Genomic DNA, 19,936 nt, shown 5'->3' with positions numbered 1-19,936 from the left:
CCTCCGCAGAGAAGGCGCAATGCCAGCAGTTTTGTGTGCTGGAGTTTTCAAGGTGCCTCTTGCTCAGAAATGCTTTTCATCTTGAGTGGAACTGAGGCCTACTGAATGCATTTCTGCCCATGCCACTCCTGCCCAGCGTTCTCAAGAAAATCAGGAACAACCATGCCCAAGTCATCCTTGTGACTCGTGGACTGGGCACGGAGAGTGTTTTATCCTGTGCTTCTATAAATGATCATCGATACTCCGATCAGACTGCCCCTTCTGCAGGATCTTCTGTCGCACCAGCAGTGGAGGGTCCTCCCCCAAACCTGTCAGCTCAACGCTTTCTAACTTTGCGATTGAGCGGTGGCAGTTGATAGATCTATACCTTCCTCCAAAAGTTTTTAGTGATATTCTGGTACCCCGGCATCACTCCACTAATACGGTATATGCTTGCCAGTAGAAGAAATTTGTAATATAGTGTGCAGAAAAGTCCATTGACCTTCTTTCTGCTTCCCTTTCCAACGTCCTACTCTTTATTTTGGCCATTGCCCAGCAGTGGTCTGCTTTGCGCACCCTTAAAGGGTATTTGTCCGCCTTCCTAAGGCTACCGATCAACCATCTTTATTTAAATCACCTATTGTACATAGATTCCTTAAAGACTTGTAGATTTGTTTCCACCTTCCCCCTTCATTATGCCTCAGTGGGACGTTAATTTGGTTCTCTCCTTCCTTATATGTGCTTCTTTCGAGCCTCTGCAGAATTGCCCCTTCAGGCTGCACACAATAAAAGCCGCCTTTTTAGTGGTAATTACGTCTGCCAGGAGGATGAGCGAGCTACAGGCTCTATCGTCCAAACCTCCCTTTCTGACGATATTCCCTGACAAATTGGTGCTTCACATTAGGGCCTCTTTTCTGCTGGAAGTGGTAATACCCTTCCATGTTGTGGGACAGTCTGTCACCTTGCCCACTTTCACTGCTTCTCCATGTCCCTCTAAAGAAGAGGAGTGACAGTCTTGATCCAAAAAGAGCATTGTTGTTCTACCTTGACCGCACTAAAGAGTTCCAGGTGGACAACCAACTCTTCGTGGGGTATGTACGAGTGACAAAGTCAGGCTGTGCAGAAAAGGACCATCTCACTTTGGGTCATTCTATGCATCAAGATGTGCTACACTTTGGCAAAGAGATACTAAAGGGGGATGATGAACGGAGCGTTTGGGCAAATCAAACACTCACCCCCAGTCAAGTGATCTGGGTTTAATCCATACCCCTTTGGTATCACTTTGTTCGCCCTAAGTTGGTAGGGTATACCCAGACGTGGGTCCCTTGCTCACTCTACCACTGGATTCAAGATAGCCTGGCTGAGGAGGTTTATGAATCCCAAAACGGTCCCAGGATGCTTGTTTCCGGTCCAGGGAAAACATGGCTTGGCAGTTCGGGCTGGACTGTCCCATGAGGCACGGGGTCAGACTGATTTGCATATGGCCATGTCTGAACTGGGGTGGTGGAGTGAGCTAAAGAATGGGGATGGATTAAACCCAGATCAGTTGATTGGGGGTGAGTGTTTGATTTTCTCAAACGCTCCGTCCATCATCCCCTTGGTAACACTTTGGCAAAGAAGCAGCCTCCTGTAGGCTTAATTGCTCATTCCACCAGAGCCAAAGCTGCTAAATATGGACCAATATGATTTTACAAAAGGGAATTTTATCACAAGGTAATATGGCATTCCCTATCAATGTTGATTCATCCTAATGTTAACCAACTCTCAGCCTTTTATTGAAAAGCATAATATTTTTGATCCTTCAGTTGGCATCCCCCCTTTTCATGGTACAGAAACTGTTCTACTCGTCATTACCACTGACTTTGGTTTATTATTGAATAAAGGATGTAATGCTCTCTTGATCGTCCTCTGTCTCAGCTCTTTATTTAATTGTTTCTCATCATATCCTTATTCACCGTGTCTACAAACTTGGTATGTTTAATTTAGACAGTTTATATGTTTTCTTACAAATCGTTCAGAAACAGTCCAACTTTCTGCTCCTCATTCTCCAAAGGGTTGTGCAGAGACCAGGGTGCCGCCTTAAACCCGTAGGTATCAGATTTCTAGATGCCCCCACTTGCCCTGCTGATCTGGTCATTTTATGGCCCTTCCTGATGACACACAGCTAGCAGTCAACTTTAAGGGCAACATTTCTAAGACTCAAAAGAATTCCAAGAAAGTATGTGTGGTTTCCTCTTAGATGAATGACAATTCACCAAAAGTGAATTGAGACAATACAGAAGTCCTTTAACAAACCTCCTTATAGCTGCTGCTCTGTTTGATGGCCATCTGACCCGACTCTTCAGTACTAGATATTGTGCTAAGGCAAGCAGTGCAAAGTGGGACAAAATAGCCCCTGAGGAAAATAGTAGGTTGTACTCTCCCAACACCCTTCTGGAGGGATTGCTAATGCCCTGAGTTTCCATCTTCTCTTTTTCTAGGCCCCATCTCATTTCTTGCCTTCTCTTTTTTGTTTCTTCTTTTGTTCTTCAGATTGTCTTGCCACTCCACACAGTTTTACCAAGCAGCTAGCTTGCTGCTCAAATGTGTATCACAGCTCCTTTATGCACAATACCCTTCAAAGATGGCTGCCCAGTGCAGCATTTTCCGAGTGACCATCTTGGAATAGTTTGTACATAGTGAGTCCATGTTTACGCGGTAGAATGGACTGATGGATGAATGCAATAATGTGTGCCAAGGTGCATTATGAAGACTTATTGGGTGCCTAAACTCACCTGTGACTGAATAGGCACTTTCAGTTGTAAGTCGAACCTGTCAGTTTTGCTAGTGCTTTTTTAATTTGCAATGGATGCTTATCTCAACCACTGGTAATGTTTCTAATCCCCTTAACAATTTGTGTGTTTTATTTTTCTTTCGTATAATAGGAGTTCTTGCAATGGAAGCTTTACACCGACAAGTTTTGCCATTTTTGTTAAGACGAATGAAAGAGGATGTATTGCAAGATCTTCCTCCTAAAATAATTCAAGATTATTACTGCACACTGAGTCCTTTGCAGGTATGTTCAATAGTAGCACTAATTGTTTTTACTACTTTTTAGTGTAAAATGGAAGTATTAAATTGGTAACACATTGTGATTAATCTTAGGACATGCTTAACGGATTCGAATTTATAGATTTATAGATGCGGTCTACCTCATTCCTTTCCTTCCTGCCCCAGTCTAGATACAAAATATGCTGGTAATTGTGACCCATGGTGCCCATTGTTACCTCTGAGAGGAGTAACAAACTCTCAAACCTGAAAGCTTATGTTTGTGTTTTACTGGTAAGAAACATGCAATTATGTTGTATGCCAAATATACTTCAACATTAGAAAATACCCCATACTCTGCAGTCCCTGCAATTCTAAAAACCCAATCCTCACCTGACCATGGCCATAGACAAAGCTTCTTGAGCCCCATCCACAGGTGCTCAATTGGATCCAGAAGCTTTTCTGCAATAGGTCCCCGTGCCTGTCGCGGGGCCATCGGACTCCGTGGCTGCTCCGTCTCACATGCAGATGTGATGAAACATATTGCAGCCCGGCATTAGTTCTCTTTTTTCTGCATTTGTGTGCTTGGCGCTCTGCTTCCATCTTTTGTGTTTTTATTGATTCTTTCCCCAAATTTTTCTTTTATTTATGGTATGCAGAGATCTTTTTCCTTCAAACCACAGTGTTTAATCTGTGCCATGCCCATATGAAACTGTCCACCACAGACCCACGCAACATCCATCTTGTGTGTTGGGTCTCTGTTCTCTGATTCATTCAGATTTTCTCAGGTAGCATTGTAGTGTAGTTCCTATATTCCCAATAGGCTCTACGCATTGGAATAATATATCCTATAGATTTGACGTAGGACTGAGGTCAACTAGGTCTCTATCGAATATACTAAACTTAATTGTGTGTGTGCCAGCTAACTCAGAGGTCACTAGAAACTTTCTCGAATTCACAAGAAGAGATTAGTTTCTGACAGCCGCATAAACATGACAACTTTGTTGCCCAAGAATAAGAATATATCTCTCAGAATCACGGAAACAATACGTAAGTATTTCACTCAGTCAATCGTGCATGCTTCGTTTCTACAGAGTTGCAGAGAAATAGAGAGACTGGCGTTTTCAATAAAGGTTTATTGAACAGTGTTCTTTCTCATGCAAGAGAAGTTATCTGCTACAATCGTTATGCAGACTGCAAAGTATAATGCGTACAGCGAGAATAGTATTATAAAATAATACTGTAAGAGCATTGTATGGTTTCTTAGCCATATAAAAATACATAAATAAATACACAGGCTAAAATACTCAACTGGTAGTTCTAAAAAACGCCTACCCCAATGTACCTAACCTAAGACTAGTACGAGGGAAGAAGTAAGTATTGTGTAGCATAGGTTTAGTTTTCTTTTTGCCAAGAATCTACCAAAGGTTTCTCTAGGTTCTGATCAGCTCCATACCTTGGTTTAGAATGAAGGAGGACTGGTATCTCTGTCTCAGGATTCTATTTCCTAACACCCCGCAAGGGGAGCCAGAAGCACTGGAGCTGGATTTTCGGCAGGAGAAAGTCAGCTTCCTGATCAGTGCATCAGCTGGAGAGTCTGCTACCTTCGGCACTTGCTTTAGCGAGCTGCATCGGGCAAGTAGGCTGTCGATCTGCTCCGAACCACTGTAGTTTGCTATTGCCAGTGAAGGTATATTTATACCTTGATGGTGTTTAGGAATGCCATAGTTTGACGTAAAGTCGGGCATATGAACGTCATGAATGAAACCCTGGGGAATAGTTGTTCATTTTAAAGTAACTGAGTTCTTGGAGAAATCAATATTCAAGCAAGGGGGAAGTCCCTGACTGCTTAAGCTGGTTTTCCAAGAAATCGTTGTGACGTTTGGATACGGGTGGAAGTAGCCATACCTGTATTTGGGTAACATGGGCTATGCCTAAATAAGGGCTTGATTTCTATGCCTATATAAGGGCAATTTGAATTATACCTATATAAGGCATGAATCGGGACAATTCTCTCGGAGCCTAAAACGTCACACAACACCCACTCCACTTTCTTATGTACGACATTACTAAGTTCTAAACACATAAAAACATATCTAAATATGATGTGTTAAAAACTCACCCAAAATACATAAATGCATTGGTACTGGTTGTACACGAAAAGAGCATTTGTGCTGTATGCATTTAAAAGCAATGTTTCATTCAAAGCATATAGTTGACGTTTGAAAATGCTATCCGAATGAATCACGAAAATACATTTATGAAATGGATCTTAAATACAGAAGAAAAGGTCGAGACCATTTCATGTCAGAATATATAAACTGTTTGAATGTGGACAAGGTCAAATATTGTCTCTGGAAGTCGTTTCAAAGAAATCTATTTCTCTATGAATAGTTCTACTTGAAGCAGATTACTTTGTGTCAAAAAATGAAAAATACAAAATTGGAAAAATTAATAATCATAGAAAAAATAGAGTTCCAAAGTTAAATCTTTGTTTTGAAAAAATGAAGGTCGAATTCAGAGTCTCTCAGAACACGGCGTGCCAATGGGAGTGTGAGACATATGTCTAACATGCATTCTTCTCCTCATAGCAGGCATCGTACAACAGGTAAGATGCAATCTTGCCAGATTGGTCTGAATGACATCAACCATGTGGTATTCAATTCTCTTAAACAATTTAAACCCAAAATTTGGACTATGCGCTCACGACACTTCATCGCCAGTTTAGTGTTCTCTACGGTGAACTGGGTATCGCTGGTTCATTGGCTTGCCATATCGGAGCAGTAAGAGAAAAAATAGTATCCCTGCTGCGAGTCCCAAAATGAGAGGCCGTCTGCCAAACAGAGTGCACGAAGTTTGGAAATATGCCTAGAACTGCTTCAAAGGGTGCTAACAGTCCCAAAAAAACGGTCTTAAATACATGTACAATACCACTCGTATCAGACATGTTTAAGATACGACCTAACATTTCTGAGAAATGTATAGGGCAATTTGTGGTTAAAGGGGCATGTATCTCTGCAGAAGTCCTTGCAACTTGCAGATCATACATTTCTTTGGCTGAGGTCAGTGGCACATATTTTGTTTACAAATGAATGGCTTTCATTCTGCTTAAAGTATCAATTCTTATAGAAGAGATGTTCAGTGAAGGCCACAACGGCGACTCCCAGTCTGTCTTGGTTTTTGGAAACAATACTTGCATACAGCAAGTGACCCTGGCTGACAGTTACGAGATAGGGTAAACCTGGCAACATGCCACAGCAGCTGTGATCATTCAACATGAGGTAACTTCCATTAGAAAGTTGTCCAAAAATTGGATCAATCACCGCAGCTGGTGAACCTTGCAGGCGGCAGGATAAGTTGTTAGAGGAACCAACGCAGGCCCGTGTAAATTAATACCCTGACAAAGGAGAGAACCGCTTAGTGCGTTTTTTACAATTTTTACCACTAAGAAACCCTTCTTTGCCCCCTGTCCAGCATCTGTGTGTGTATGGTAAAACCCAGGATGTCTTGATGTATTCTTTACCCAACCTTTCATATATGCCTGCTGGTATGTGTTTTAGGCAGTATTGAAAATGGAAAATTGTAACAGGCAGAGAGTGATTGTTCCGTGTATAATCCATTCTGTTGATGGTCTTTCAGCGACAGTTAATGACAATCTTTCCAGTTTTTCAATGCTCAGCACTGTATAGTCTGCTCCCCTCTGTGCCAGTTTGATCTGCTTATCATTGAGATTAAATATCAGTGAGATTAAATTCTGAAAACAGTGATGTGGTATTGATTAAATGCCAAGGCACATAACCTGAACAAAGGTTTTGTAACGTCCAGCCCAATAGCTTTATAGGAAGTAGTTGTTACTGACCATGTTGCAACATGACCAAGTCCTGTTCCATTATGTCTATGGCAGAAGATACTATGCTGTCCAAAGAATATATCCTGGACGACGGAGTCGTTAACCCATTGTCAACTACAGAGAGAGATTTCTCTAAGTTAATACAATCAATTTCTCGCATTCGTTCTGCAGTCTCTGCTTCGTAATCTTCCATGCTTCATTATTTCATTATACAATGCATAGATACCGGCGTATATAAAACGTTTATGATGCGGTTTAGTAGGTCCTTGTAAGAACACCCTCAGATCAGCGCCATCTTTAAGTAAAGAGAAGTGTTGTTTTACTTCATTTAGTGTAGATTTGTGTAGCCACTCAAGGCAGTTTCCCTACACTGTATGTTATTACTATTCCTTGATGCTGTCTCTGATCATATCTTGGCTCTGGCCTAGTCAATTTGAAACCCTGACTTTTGTTCAGGAATCTATCTTGACATGTGTTTGTGGGCCAGATTAATCATTTTTTCCCAATCTGGATTTGTTCTGTTGTGATGCAAAATAGTATGTACGTTGAGCACCCCCTCTGAAGTGTTACTGTTATCAGGTGTAGGTATGGACAGATTGTTTAAATCTTTTATCTTGGCTAATCCAAGACAAGATGTCTGTTAAACAGTGTTATTTAAAAACATAATTTGCTCAGGTCTGATGCAGGCTCTAAATAAAGCTTCAATCTCCTGCACTTGCCAATCTTTTGTGCCCCAGACAGTTTTTATCCCAATATTGTCTTTCCAAAAGTCGAAACCTAGCGAAGACATCTGAGCATAAAAGGCCGCAGAATAAATTTGCTTGGTATTTGTCAGCATTCTTTTCATTCCTGTTCTATTAAACATGTTTAAAGTAAAATGATTCTGGATTTGAAACATTAAAACCTGAAAAGTATGGAAATTCGCCATAAAATGTTCTTGAGCTACCCTTTGGTGGCGTAGGACAATGATCCCATTGGTTATATTTTAGTACATTTCTAGGATTTGCAGATTTTTGCAAGAAATGATGACTATAGTGATTATAAATAAACAAAATGGAATCCACTTTGGGGGGAGTGGGGGGGTTGTGGTGGTGGTCTCTACTGTGGTGGGGAGCACACCGTGTTAAAATACCCCTCACACACCAACAGGTCCCTTGGTGTCATGCTTCATCATTGGGATCTTCGCACCCCTCTACGGAATGCGGCGTGCTACAACCGACGACTACGTGGGAGCACTTTCTGTGGACTATGTGTGGATGTGTGTCGGGTTCTTAATGTGAGTGGTGGAGTGGTGAAAGTGATACCTTACAAAATACCTGGCTCGTGGGAAAAAAAGACTTTAATTAAGCCCCGGGCTGGTATTGTTAAAAAAGGGTGCAGTGTGAGGTTACTGGTGTATAATTATGTACATTAACCTCTTTTTAGTGCATCGACATGAACATGTTTCGGAGTGCGAAACTCCTTCAAGACGGAAAATGCACAACATTCCCCACCTTACTCACATGAATGTATATATAAAAGTGTATTATACAAAAATAGTGAACTATAGGTGTTTATGTACCTAAATTGTAGATCAACACATAGTCTCTGCGCCCAGTTGGCGTTTTTAACAAGACCTGGAGGGAGAGAAGTACATAATCAATACCTTTCTCATTATGCATTCGTAAATGTGATGTAGGTTTCAGTGACCTTAAGGACAATGAACATGCATATATATATATATATATATATATATATATATATATATATATATATATATATATATATATATATATATATATATATATATATATATATATATATAGCGAACCTTGTTGCATGGAACAGCAAGTCTCCAAGTTTTGAGCAACAAAGAGCCGACCCAAAAGGTGCTGGTGAAAAGTGTTTATTTTCTGAGAGCCAGCGCTGCCGCCATGACGCGTTTCGCCTCCAGGGAGGCTTGATCACATGACAAACAGTGTACATCGAGCTAGACTTTTAAAGTGACAGTGCAAAAAGTGTGTCATGGAAATGAAGGAAATACTTCAAAACACGCATTTGCTGCATATGAATACATTGGAATGGTGAATACTGCCCAAGTGGGCTTACCAAGCATCAAGATTGAACAATTCATATTGTTATAACCAATAAAGTACATGAATCAGTATGTACAGGTTAAAACTTTTTTTCACTGTTATATAAATGCACATGATAAAAAAATTTCATCTATGTGCAAACTACAGTATTAAAAACCAAACATTCCAGTATGTACAAGTCGGTATAATATTTGCAAATCGCGCAAATAAAAAATATCAAGTAGCAGCAAAGTAATGACACCAAAGTATGCGTTCAAAATAGGGCCCAAGTGGGCAAGTCACGATAATTGTCATAGACAGATAAAGTGCATAAAGTGAAGTGCAAGGATTCAGTAAAGTGCAAGGTATTAAAAATAGATGATTCCAAGGGATAAAATCATGAACAGCAATGTGCTGGAGATTAAGAAAAATTCATCATATATACAACAGGAAACATTTATTAGGGAACAGTAAATTGAGTTATAAAATATCCGGACAGGCATGGGCAGGTATGGAAATGATTTAGAGGCAAGTGTAAAGGTCTTCCCTGTCATTAAGACCGTTTGGGTGTTTGGTGTTTAACTCCAGAATGTATCGAGTCTCCAGGAGCCGGAGTTTAGCCTCACGGTCACCTCCTCTCCTTGAAGCCTCAACACAGTCAATTAAAAAGAAGAGAAGTGAATCAGGGACACCTAGATGTTTGTCCTGGAAATGCCTGGCAACCGGATAGTTTTGATCATGTCCAGAAATAGCCCTTATGTGCTGGAGGATGCGCTTGTGGGCGGGCAGCTTAGTGCTGCCCACGTATTGTAGCCCACAAGGGCACTCCAACACGTAAACGGCATATTCTGTTTTACATGTAAGCCATTTAGAGATGGCAGTTGGATGCTCAAAAAAAGGACTTTTGTAATGTGTCCTGTTACTGCCAAAGCGGCAAGCCTTACATTGGGGGCAGATTTTAAAGCCCTTCTTTAATGCAGACCAGGTGTTAGAAGACTTAGGTTCCAAAGTGTTGCTGACAAGAGCTTTAGACATCGAAGGGGATCTTCGGAAAGTCAGAACCGGTTTAGTATCCAGCATGTGACCTATCACGGGGTCACTAAGAACCAGATTCCAGTTCCTATTAAGAATCTTACGAAGAGCCCCATGCTGGCGATTGAAAGTTAAAATAGCTCTAGGGGAACCTGTTTGAGCATCCTTGATCATGTTACCAGTCAGTTGGGCATTACTCGTTCTGGGAATTAGTGCCTCTTGCCTGCTTACTGAATTGGAGCGTGTGATAGCCTTGGTTATGACTTCGTTAGAATAGCCCCGAGCCAGGAAGCGTAATCTGCATGCCTCCTGCGCAGCCGCGCATTCGGCATCTGTGCTGCAGATCCTTCTTATTCGGAGCATTTCCCCGAAGGGAATGCTCCGAATTAAGTGAGCTGGGTGTTGGCTATTAGAATGCAAGATAGTGTTACCTGCACTAGGCTTCCTGTATAATCTGGTACTGAGGCCAATACCCTCCACAAATACCTCAACATCAAGGAAACAAATAGACTCAGTGCTAAAATTAGCCGTAAAGTTGAGATTAATGGTGTTCAAATTAATCAAATCAACAAACTTTTTGGCCTCATTCACACTCCCCCTCCAAATCAAGAACACATCGTCAATGTAACGCAAATATAAAACAATATTATGAGAAAAGAAATCATGGTGCTGACCGACTAGGACCTGTTCCTCCCATAGCCCAACGTGAAGACACGCGTAGCTAGGTGAGAAACAGGCCCCCATCGCCACACCTCTGACCTGGTGGTGGATTGCGCCATTGAAAATGAAGAAATTTTGTTCCAAGCACATCCTGGTCATGTCAACCAACATTTTGTTATGTGCCGTGGGGAGAGGTAAGTCTTTGTTTAAATAATAATCCATGGCTCTGAGTCCATCCTCATGCTTGATAGAGGTGTAAAGGGATGATACATCCAAAGTCATAAGCACCATGTTATCCTCCCATATGAAATGTTCAATTTTAGCAAGAAAATCAAAAGAATCTTTGACATAGGAAGGAAGCTGTTTGACATGGTTTTGCAGAAAAAAGTCGATGTATTTGGACACGTGTTCTAAGGAACTGTCTATAGCCGAGATGATCGGGCGGCCTGGTGGTACAAGATTGTCTTTATGAATTTTAGGGAGTAAGTACCACGTGGGGATCACAGGATGGTCCTTTTTGAGGTATTTGAATTCCTCATGTGTGAGTAAACCAGCACTTCTCCACACTTGTAGTTTACGATGCTGTTCAGTCCATGTGTTCTTAACAATCTGTATGTTACTCCTGCGGTAACACGATGTGTCATTATATATATATATATATATATATATATATATATATTTGTAGATTTCCTCCAAAGATCATACACCCTGTGGATAATAGTGACAAAAATGACAAGGACACGCATATAAACACAGACACAACACACGTTTGGATAGCTGTTGGTTCCAAAAATTCCTTCAAGTATGGGGATAAAAACGTATTATGGCAGTAATTGTCTTACTTAGTGTTTTTGGTTACAATGCCTCATGAGCCTTTAGCGCATTTTGGGGGTTCCATCATGCTTGGTTCAGCGATCTGTATGCATTAGAAAACCTGATTTAGGATCCATTACTTGCATCCACTGGTAAATCTGCTTTCTGGCTTGTTAGTAACTCACGGTTTTGCAGGAGACTATTCGCCCTCTTCCCCTCAGCGCAGCTCCAGCGATAGTGTCGGTGTGGGGAGGGCTTGTACTACTTATACCTTGGTGTCTAGAGTTACTTTGCCAAATTGCGGGCTAATTGAAGTCGGATGTAGGCCCAAACATGGGCTGTTATTACCTTTTCCCTTCTTTTTCCCGGTTCCGCACTAGTGAGCATTGTTGTTACCTTCGCGCATGCTCAGATTCGGGGGATGTTAGTGCGCATGCGCCGTAGTCGGAGACTAGGCGAATGCACATGCACGGATCGTGTGGGCCGGCTGCTTTATTATGCCGGTGTCAGTGCAGAGAGGCTTTTAGGAAAGGCGTCTATGGGGCAAATGAAGTATACTGGCAGCATGGTCTATCGGTAACTTCGATATTGGTACTTAAAGTCTACAACAGCTCTTTTTAGCAATAAAGATGTTGTGGGGCAAAATGAGGTTTTTTACTGGCAGCACCAATGTTATGAAAACTTACAGATCTCAAAAAATATTATTGAGCACTTGGCTGCTTCGAAAGAGGGGATGCTGAGGTTCCGTATGAAACCGGACCTGGGCAGATGCCAGTGATCATGGTATACGGGAGGAATACAGGTTGATCGGGTACTAGATAGAGTGGTATTTGATGTATGCCACATAAGAGATAATGTTTCAACGCATTTGGCCCCAGGGTATGGCATCGTTGAGGCCTTCTGTGTTGGAGCACAAACGGAACACCCATCTTTGTTCCTTTTCAAAAAGGCCCGTTTCAGAGGGTAGCTGTTAGATGATGGTCCACATTAGCTCGTTGACACAGTGCTGCCTCTCTAGGTAATGTGCTGCCATCTTCGTTGTGGATTTTCTGCATCTCACATTACTCTTGTGTTCACTTATCCTCACTTTCACGGGTCTAGTGGTCATGCCCACATATTCTAACCCGCAGGGACAAGTGATTAGGTACGCCACATTCTTACTGTTGCAATTAGTAAAATTGCGTTGTTCCCACTTGCTTCCATTCCTGAAGGTGAGAGACAGACTTTTCTTTGTTAGGTGGCAACGGCTGCAGTTGCCGCAGGGATGATGTCCTTGCATTCCATGTAGCCTAGGTTGTTGGCTGGGTATGTTCGGTGGTCTGGTGTGTACTAAGATATCCTTGAGATTTTTACCTCTCCTGTGGGCAAATAACGGTTTCTCCAGGTTTAGGGTTCCGCCGGTTAGTATTCTCCAATGTCTGTTAACCATTTTTGACACTTGGTTCGAGTGTGTGCTGTATGTGGTGACACATACTGGTCTTGCTTCAGTATTGTTTCTGGGAACTTTGTCCTCCAGCAGGGCCTCCCGATTGTTATTACGTGCCATTTTCATTGCTGAGTTTATTTTTTTATCAGGGTAGTGTCTGAGTTGTAGTTTCTTTTTAAGATCTTGGGCCTGCGCTTTGTATTTACTTATGTCACTGCAATTGCGGCGTAGGCAGAGAAACTGCCCAAATGGCAGGTTCTCTCTCAAATGACGCGGGTGGAAACTGTTGAAGCGTAATAAGCAGTTCCTTGCGGTAGGTTTGAAATGGGTTTCTGTTTTCAGGAAACCCGAGTCATGGTAAATGTTGAGGTCCAAGAAGATCATGGATTCGTTGGACATGGAATGGGTGAATTTTAGGTATGCGTTTTGGTCGTTTAGCCAAATTAGAAAGTCAATGACTGACTGGATGTTTCCTTCCTAGATAACCAAGACGTCGTCTATGTATCTCTTCCACGTCTGGATGTTGTTCCTGAAGGGGTTATCTGGGTTGAAGATCTTGGTGGTCTCTAGATGGTGCACATACAGGCCCGCCAGGCTCGGCGCGAAAGTGCTGCCCATGCTGGTACCGTGGCATTGTAGGTACAGAGTGCCCTCGTACTCAAAGAAATTCTTTGTTAAAGCAGTTGCGATGCACTCCATTATGACCCCTCGTGGGGTTTGGTATTTCCACGTGGTTGAGTGTAGTACCTCCTCTATGATGAGGAGAGTCTCGTCATGAGGCAGACTGGTGTAGAGACTCTCCACATCTAGACTCTGCAATATCTGCAAGTCTGGGTTGAACAGAAGGTCTTTTAGTAGTTGTAGGACAGCTTTTGTGTCCTTCAGGTAGGTATCCGTGGCCTGGACTAATGGTCTCAGGAAGGCGTCGGCAAACTTTGATAAAGACTCCAGGATAGACGTTATGCCTGATACTATGGGTCTACCAGGTGGTTGTTTCAAGCTCTTGTGTTGTGTATCTTGGGTATGCAGTAAAAATAGGGTGTGCATCAGGTAGAGTTCTGTAGTTTCTCCTGTCTGACAAGAGTCTCCTACACTCCTGATCATATGCTGTTGTGGTTTGTAAGACCACTGCTCCCCCTTTGTCTGCTGGTTTTATCATCAAATCCCTGTTCTGGGAAAGTTCTCTTATTGCTTTACTTTCCTGCTTGCTCATGTTGTGGAAGGTATGGTGATCGTTGTTGTCTATTTTGCTGAGTTCCACCATCAGGGCTTTTTCGAAAGCCAACACCTCAACTGGTAGGGCACGGTCAGGAGGTGTGAATGTGGACTTAGGTCTCAGGCCAGTGTCTGAATTGTCAGGGGTGGCCTCTCGATTGTGAAAGAAGGCTTTTAATTTCATACTTCTGATGAAGTGTTGTACTTCTGTATGTAAACGGAAAGTATCTAGTTTATTCGTGGGTACGTACCCAACCCTCTATTCAGTACTTTATTCTGTAGTCCGGTCAGGGGCCATGGTGTAATGTTTATCACTAGCTTCCCCTCTTGCTCGTAGAAGACAACGTCTTGGTTATCTGGGAAGGGAACAGCCAGTCAGTCATTGACTTTCTGATTTGGCTAAACGACCAAAACGCATACCTAAAATTCACCCATTCCATGTCCAACTAATCCATGATCTTCTTGGACCTCAACATTTACCATGACTCGGGTTTCCTGAAAACAGAAACCCATTTCAAACCTAGCGCAAGGAACTGCTTATTACGCTTCGACAGTTTCCACCCACGTCATTTGACAGAGAACCTGCTATTTGGGCAGTTTCTCCGCCTACGCCGCAATTGCAGTGACATAAGTAAATACAAAGCGCAGGCCCAAGATCTTAAAAAGAAACTACAACTCAGACACTACCCTGATAAAGTAATAAACTCAGCAATGAAAATGGCACTTAATAACAATCGAGAGGCCCTGCTGGAGGACAAAGTTCCCAGAAACAATACTGAAGCAAGACCAGTATGTGTCACCACATACAGCACACACTCGAACCAAGTGTCAAAAATGGTTAACAGATATTGGAGAATACTAACCAGCGGAACCCTAAACCTGGAGAAACCGTTATTTGCCCACAGGAGAGGTAAAAATCTCAAGGATATCTTAGTACACAACAGACCACCGAACATACCCAGCCAACAACCTAGGCTACAAGGAATACAAGGACATCATCCCTGCGGCAACTGCAGCAGTTGCCACCTAACGAAGAAAAGTCTGTCTCTCACCTTCTGGAATGGAAGCAAGTGGGAACAACGCAATTTTACTAATTGCAACAGTAAGAACGTGGTGTACCTAATCACTTGTCCCTGCGGGTTAGAATATGTGGGCATGACCACTAGACCCGTGAAAGTGAGGATAAGTGAACACAAGAGTAATGTGAGATGCACAAAATCCACAACGAAGATGGCAGCACATTACCTAGAGAGGCAGCACTGTGTCAATGAGCTAATGTGGACCATCATTGAACAGCTACCCTCTGAAACTGGCCTTTTTGAAAAGGAACAAAGATGGGTGTTCCGTTTGGGCTCCAACACAGAAGGCCTCAACGATGCCATACCCTGGGGCCAACTGCGTTGAAACATTATCTCAAGGTGGCATACATCAAAACCACTCTATCTAGTACCCGATCAACCTGTATTCCTCCCGTATACCATGATCACTGGCATCTGCCCAGGTCCGGTTTCATACGGAACCTCGGCATCCCCTCTTTCGAAGCAGCCAAGTGCTCAATAATTTTTTTTGAGATATGTAAGTTTTCATAACATTGGTGCTGCCAGTAAAAAACCTCATTTTGCCCCCACAACATCTTTATTGCTAAACAGAGCCGTTGTAGACTTTAAGTACCAATATCGAAGTTACCGATAGACCATGCTTCCAGTATACTTCATTTGCCCCATAGACGCCTTTCCTAAAAGCCTCTCTGCAACGACATCAGTATAATCAAGCATCTGCACTGACACCGGCATAATCAAGCAGCCGGCCCACACGATCCACGCATGTGCATTCGCCTAGTCTCCGACTACGGCGCATGCGCACTAACATCCCCCGAATCTGTGCATGTGCGAAGGTAACAACAATACTCACTAGCGCGGAACCGGGAAAAAGAAGGGAAACGGTAAGAACAGCCCATGTTTGGGCCTACATCCGACTTCAATTAGCCCGCAATTTGGCAAATTATCTCTGGACATCAAGGCATAAGTAGTACAAGCCCTCCCCTCACCGACACTATCGTTGGGGCTGCGCTGAGGGGAAGAGGGCGAATCGTCTCCTGCAAAACCGTGAGTTACTAACAAGCCAGAAAGCAGATTTACCAGTGGATGTAAGTAATGGATCCTAATTCAGGTTTTCTAATGCCTACAGATCGCTGAACCAAGCATGATGGAACCCCCAAAATGCGCTAAAGGCTCATGAGGCATTGTAACCAAAAACACTAAGTAAGACAATTACTGCCATAATACGTTTTTATCCCCATACTTGAAGGAATTTTTGGAACCAACAGCTATCCAAACATGTGTGTTGTGTCTGTGTTTATATGTGTGTCCTTGTCCTTTTTGTCACTTTTATCTACAGGGTGTATGATCTTTAAAGGAAATCTACAACACTATATATATATATGCATGTTCTTTGTCCTTAAGGTAACTGAAACCTACATCACATTTACGAATGCATAATGAGAAAGGTATTGATAATGTACTTCTCTCCCTCCAGGTCTTGTTATAAACGCCAACTGGGCGCAGAGACTACGTGTTGATCTACAATTTAGGTACATAAACACCTATAGTTCACTATTTTTGTATAATACACTTTTATATATACATTCATGTGAGTAAGGTGGGGAATTTTCCCTTCCTGAAGAAGGAGTTTCGCACTCCGAAACATGTTCATGTCGACGCACTAAAAAGAGGTTAATGTACATAATTATACACCAGTAACCTCACACTGCACCCTTTTTTAACAATACCAGCCCGGGGCTTAGTTAAAGTCTTTTTTTCCCACGAGCCAGGTATTTTTTAAGGTATCACTTTCACCACTCCACCACTCACATTAAGAACCCCACACACATCCACACATAGTCCACAGAAAGTGCTCCCACGTAGTCGTCGGTCGTAGCATGCCGCATCCCGTAGAGGGGTGCGAAGATCCCATGATGAAGCATGACACCAAGGGACCTGTTGGTGTGTGAGGGGTATTTTAACAACACGGTGTGCTCCCCACCACAGTAGGGACCACCACCACCACAAACCCCCCCCCCCAAAGTGGATTCCATTTTGTTTATTTATAACGCTCAGAGAGACTGAATCCGCTGTTTCTCTCCCTCCTTTGTTATTTATAGAACCTTCTAAGTATTCATGATTTGTAAACTTTGCAGCCATTTCTAAGTCTGACATCATATTATTATTATTTTTTTAAAAAAAATTTGGAGAACCTTTATTATTCGCACAAGCAAGTACAGGCAGAGGCCTACAACCACCTGGCCGGCCACTAAGCAAGTCATGATGATAGCAAATCAATATTAAGAAACATAGCAGCACATGGCCAGTTGTTCCAGCAAGGTCAGGGCAGAACGTATATGCGAGTATGTATGTAGGCAGTTAGGAGTAATGAAGGTTCATTTTCAAATCTATAAATCACAGGATCAATACCAAACAATCGTTCCAGGTCCTGCAGTTAATCAGCATAAAGGGAAGGGTCAACGAGCAACACAATTGCAGTAGGGGAGAAAGGCTACGTATACAAATCTGGATGAACCCCAGCACAGTCACGTTTCATAATAAACCAACGCCCCACCCATCAAAAAACTGAAAACACTACAGGAACCATAGGAAACGGTAATACTGAAAAAGAAAAAGAAAAGAGAGCCATAGAACCAAGGAGGAAACAAAGAACTAGAAAGAAAAATCCCCCCCCCCCGCACCCCTGCAGAAGGCCACGGCCTGCCCCCCCCCCCCCCCCCCCCCCCCCCCCCAGCAGTGTGCCTGTCGCCCTAAATGAGAGACCCGAAATGTAGTAAGGTAAGAAAGAAAGAAAGGAAGCGGAGGAGGAGAGAGATCAATATACCAGCACCCAGCCACCCACCCCGAGCCCCGGGCCATCAAGTCAACACAGAAGCGAAAACAGTTTCAGTCAATACAGTGCGTGCCCCACATAGTCACCAGGTGAACCAACACCAGTAATCAAGGAAGCAATCTCAGCCCTGTCCCGTGCGATCGAGTGCACCAACGGAGTACAGCCGGCCAGCCGCCATGTTGATCGACGTGGGCGACAAAGGTGACCAAGAGAATCCGATGGGCTGCCCACCAAAGCCAGCCATAAACAACAGTGTGCAGTCAAGGGTACCGTGAGAGAGTTCCATACGCAGCATCAGGCCCCAATCCCCAGCGGCAGCAAGCAGTCCCGTAATCGTCATAGGATCCTGGTCCTCCAATCCCACCATACCCACCGGGAGAATCATGACACATCGCTCAGGTGTAGGGTGTGGCACAGTGTCCTGGGCGCACGAAAAGTCCCGTAGAGCGTGTCCAACCACGGGGATAATGGCATCCAGTTTGCTCCCCAGGTCGCGGGCACTACAGTCCATGGCGACGCGAAGGGCACCAAGAGCAGCCATAACATCCCGGATCCCTGGCGTCGTTCCATGAGCACAATCCACGGCACTCGTCCTTACCAAAGGCTCCTAAGCAGGCTTCGCCACATTAGTCAGAAGGTCGCTGTCCCATACATCCGATCAGGCATCCTCTCGCCCCCCCATCGGAGCACAATCGAGTCACGGTTGCAAAAGTGGCGAACTCCATGGCGTCGCACAAAATGCTACAGAGGCGGCTTCCGCAGGCGACAGGATCTCTATCGCACGCCAGAGCCCTCAGATCTCAAACACATATCCCGAGTTGCACCAAAATGGCGCCCACATGTATGTCGGGAGGAATGGAAGGAATAGCCGAACAGTGCACGGGCGGAAAAACCCAAATAAGGTGTAATCCCCCGGTACTTTGATGTTCCGCCGGCACTCGACTCGCTTGGTGAGCTGGAGAATTGCATCAAAAAGTCAAACAGCGCGGGTGAATCACTCCGGTCGGCCGGCTCCTCCCCGTCACAGGCGGCCGTTGTTGTTGTATCAGGGGCTGGCCATCCCTCGCACGCAAAGCCCCGGTTCCACGGCTGTGGAGGGCTGGATATAGAGCGGGAACATTTCTCCGGTTCTACCGCTGGTGAAAATCTCGGGAGCAATGTCACCGAAAGCTGCCACACTTCCCCTTCACAAGAATGCGGCTCGGGGTCAAGATGAGTTTCAGGTTGTGTACACAAATCAGTGGAGACGGCGGAGCTGAGAGCCTAAGCGGCCATCGCGGTCGCCAGCTTGGCTCATCCCCCTGACATCATATTATTAACAGTCTCAAAGTCCTAATCATCAGAAAAGGTACTAGGTGAAACAGTCATTTAAAAAAATCTTCAACTGGTGTGGACCAAAAATGTCATAATCAGTTCTGTCTCAAGCTATACCACCAGGTATAGGAACGGCTGTGATGTTCACTGGTGACTAGTCTTTGTTCACGATGAGATGATTTGTGTGGCTTGAGGAGTAAGTTGATGTTCTTACTTGCTGTGTCCTTTGTACATATCTTCCATTTATCAGCATTCCCAAAGTTATTACCAGAGTCAACCAAAGTAGAAGAAAAAGTACACCCAAAACGATCCAAAATTCAATCCATGGTGAAACCAGATAAGTCTTTTCCAGGCGATGAAAAAGTTATGTTGCTTGTTCTTTGAAAATTCTTTTTGCTGGCGTCGTATCAGGTTTGCTGGGATCCTCGGAAAACGTATCAAAGTTAATGAAATAGCCAGATGCTGTTCTGTCAATTGTAGGGATTGCATCAGGATTCGTAGAAATCGCTGGAATCACTTGTTACGTTTGTATAGTCAGATGCTATTTCATTGTAGACAGGTGTTTCTTGACGAACTGTTATTTGGGTCTCAAGAGGTACAAGTTCCATGGCTTTGTTGCATAGTCCTTCATTTCGCACTGCAGATTCTTCAAACGTGATGAGTCTCTCAGTT

At 43.4% G+C, this 19,936-nt stretch overlaps 1 protein-coding gene across 2 annotated transcripts in view; it reads left to right on the top strand.

The window, feature by feature from the left end:
* BTAF1 (B-TFIID TATA-box binding protein associated factor 1) overlaps positions 1-19,936 on the top strand; it is a 1,094,445-nt gene that overhangs the window by 936,236 nt on the left and 138,273 nt on the right. For both annotated transcript variants that reach the window (XM_086922506.1, XM_086922505.1), the window contains exon 32: positions 2,904-3,034. In XM_086922506.1, the coding sequence (XP_086778632.1) occupies positions 2,904-3,034 (131 nt within the window). The remainder of the gene's footprint in view (positions 1-2,903; positions 3,035-19,936) is intronic.

The sequence above is a fragment of the Lissotriton vulgaris genome, chromosome 5 (genome assembly GCF_964263255.1).
Source record: "Lissotriton vulgaris chromosome 5, aLisVul1.2, whole genome shotgun sequence".
Classification (NCBI taxonomy): Eukaryota; Metazoa; Chordata; class Amphibia; order Caudata; family Salamandridae; genus Lissotriton; species Lissotriton vulgaris.
Note: the sequence above shows the minus strand (reverse complement) of the source record. Positions and strands in the feature narration are given on the sequence as shown.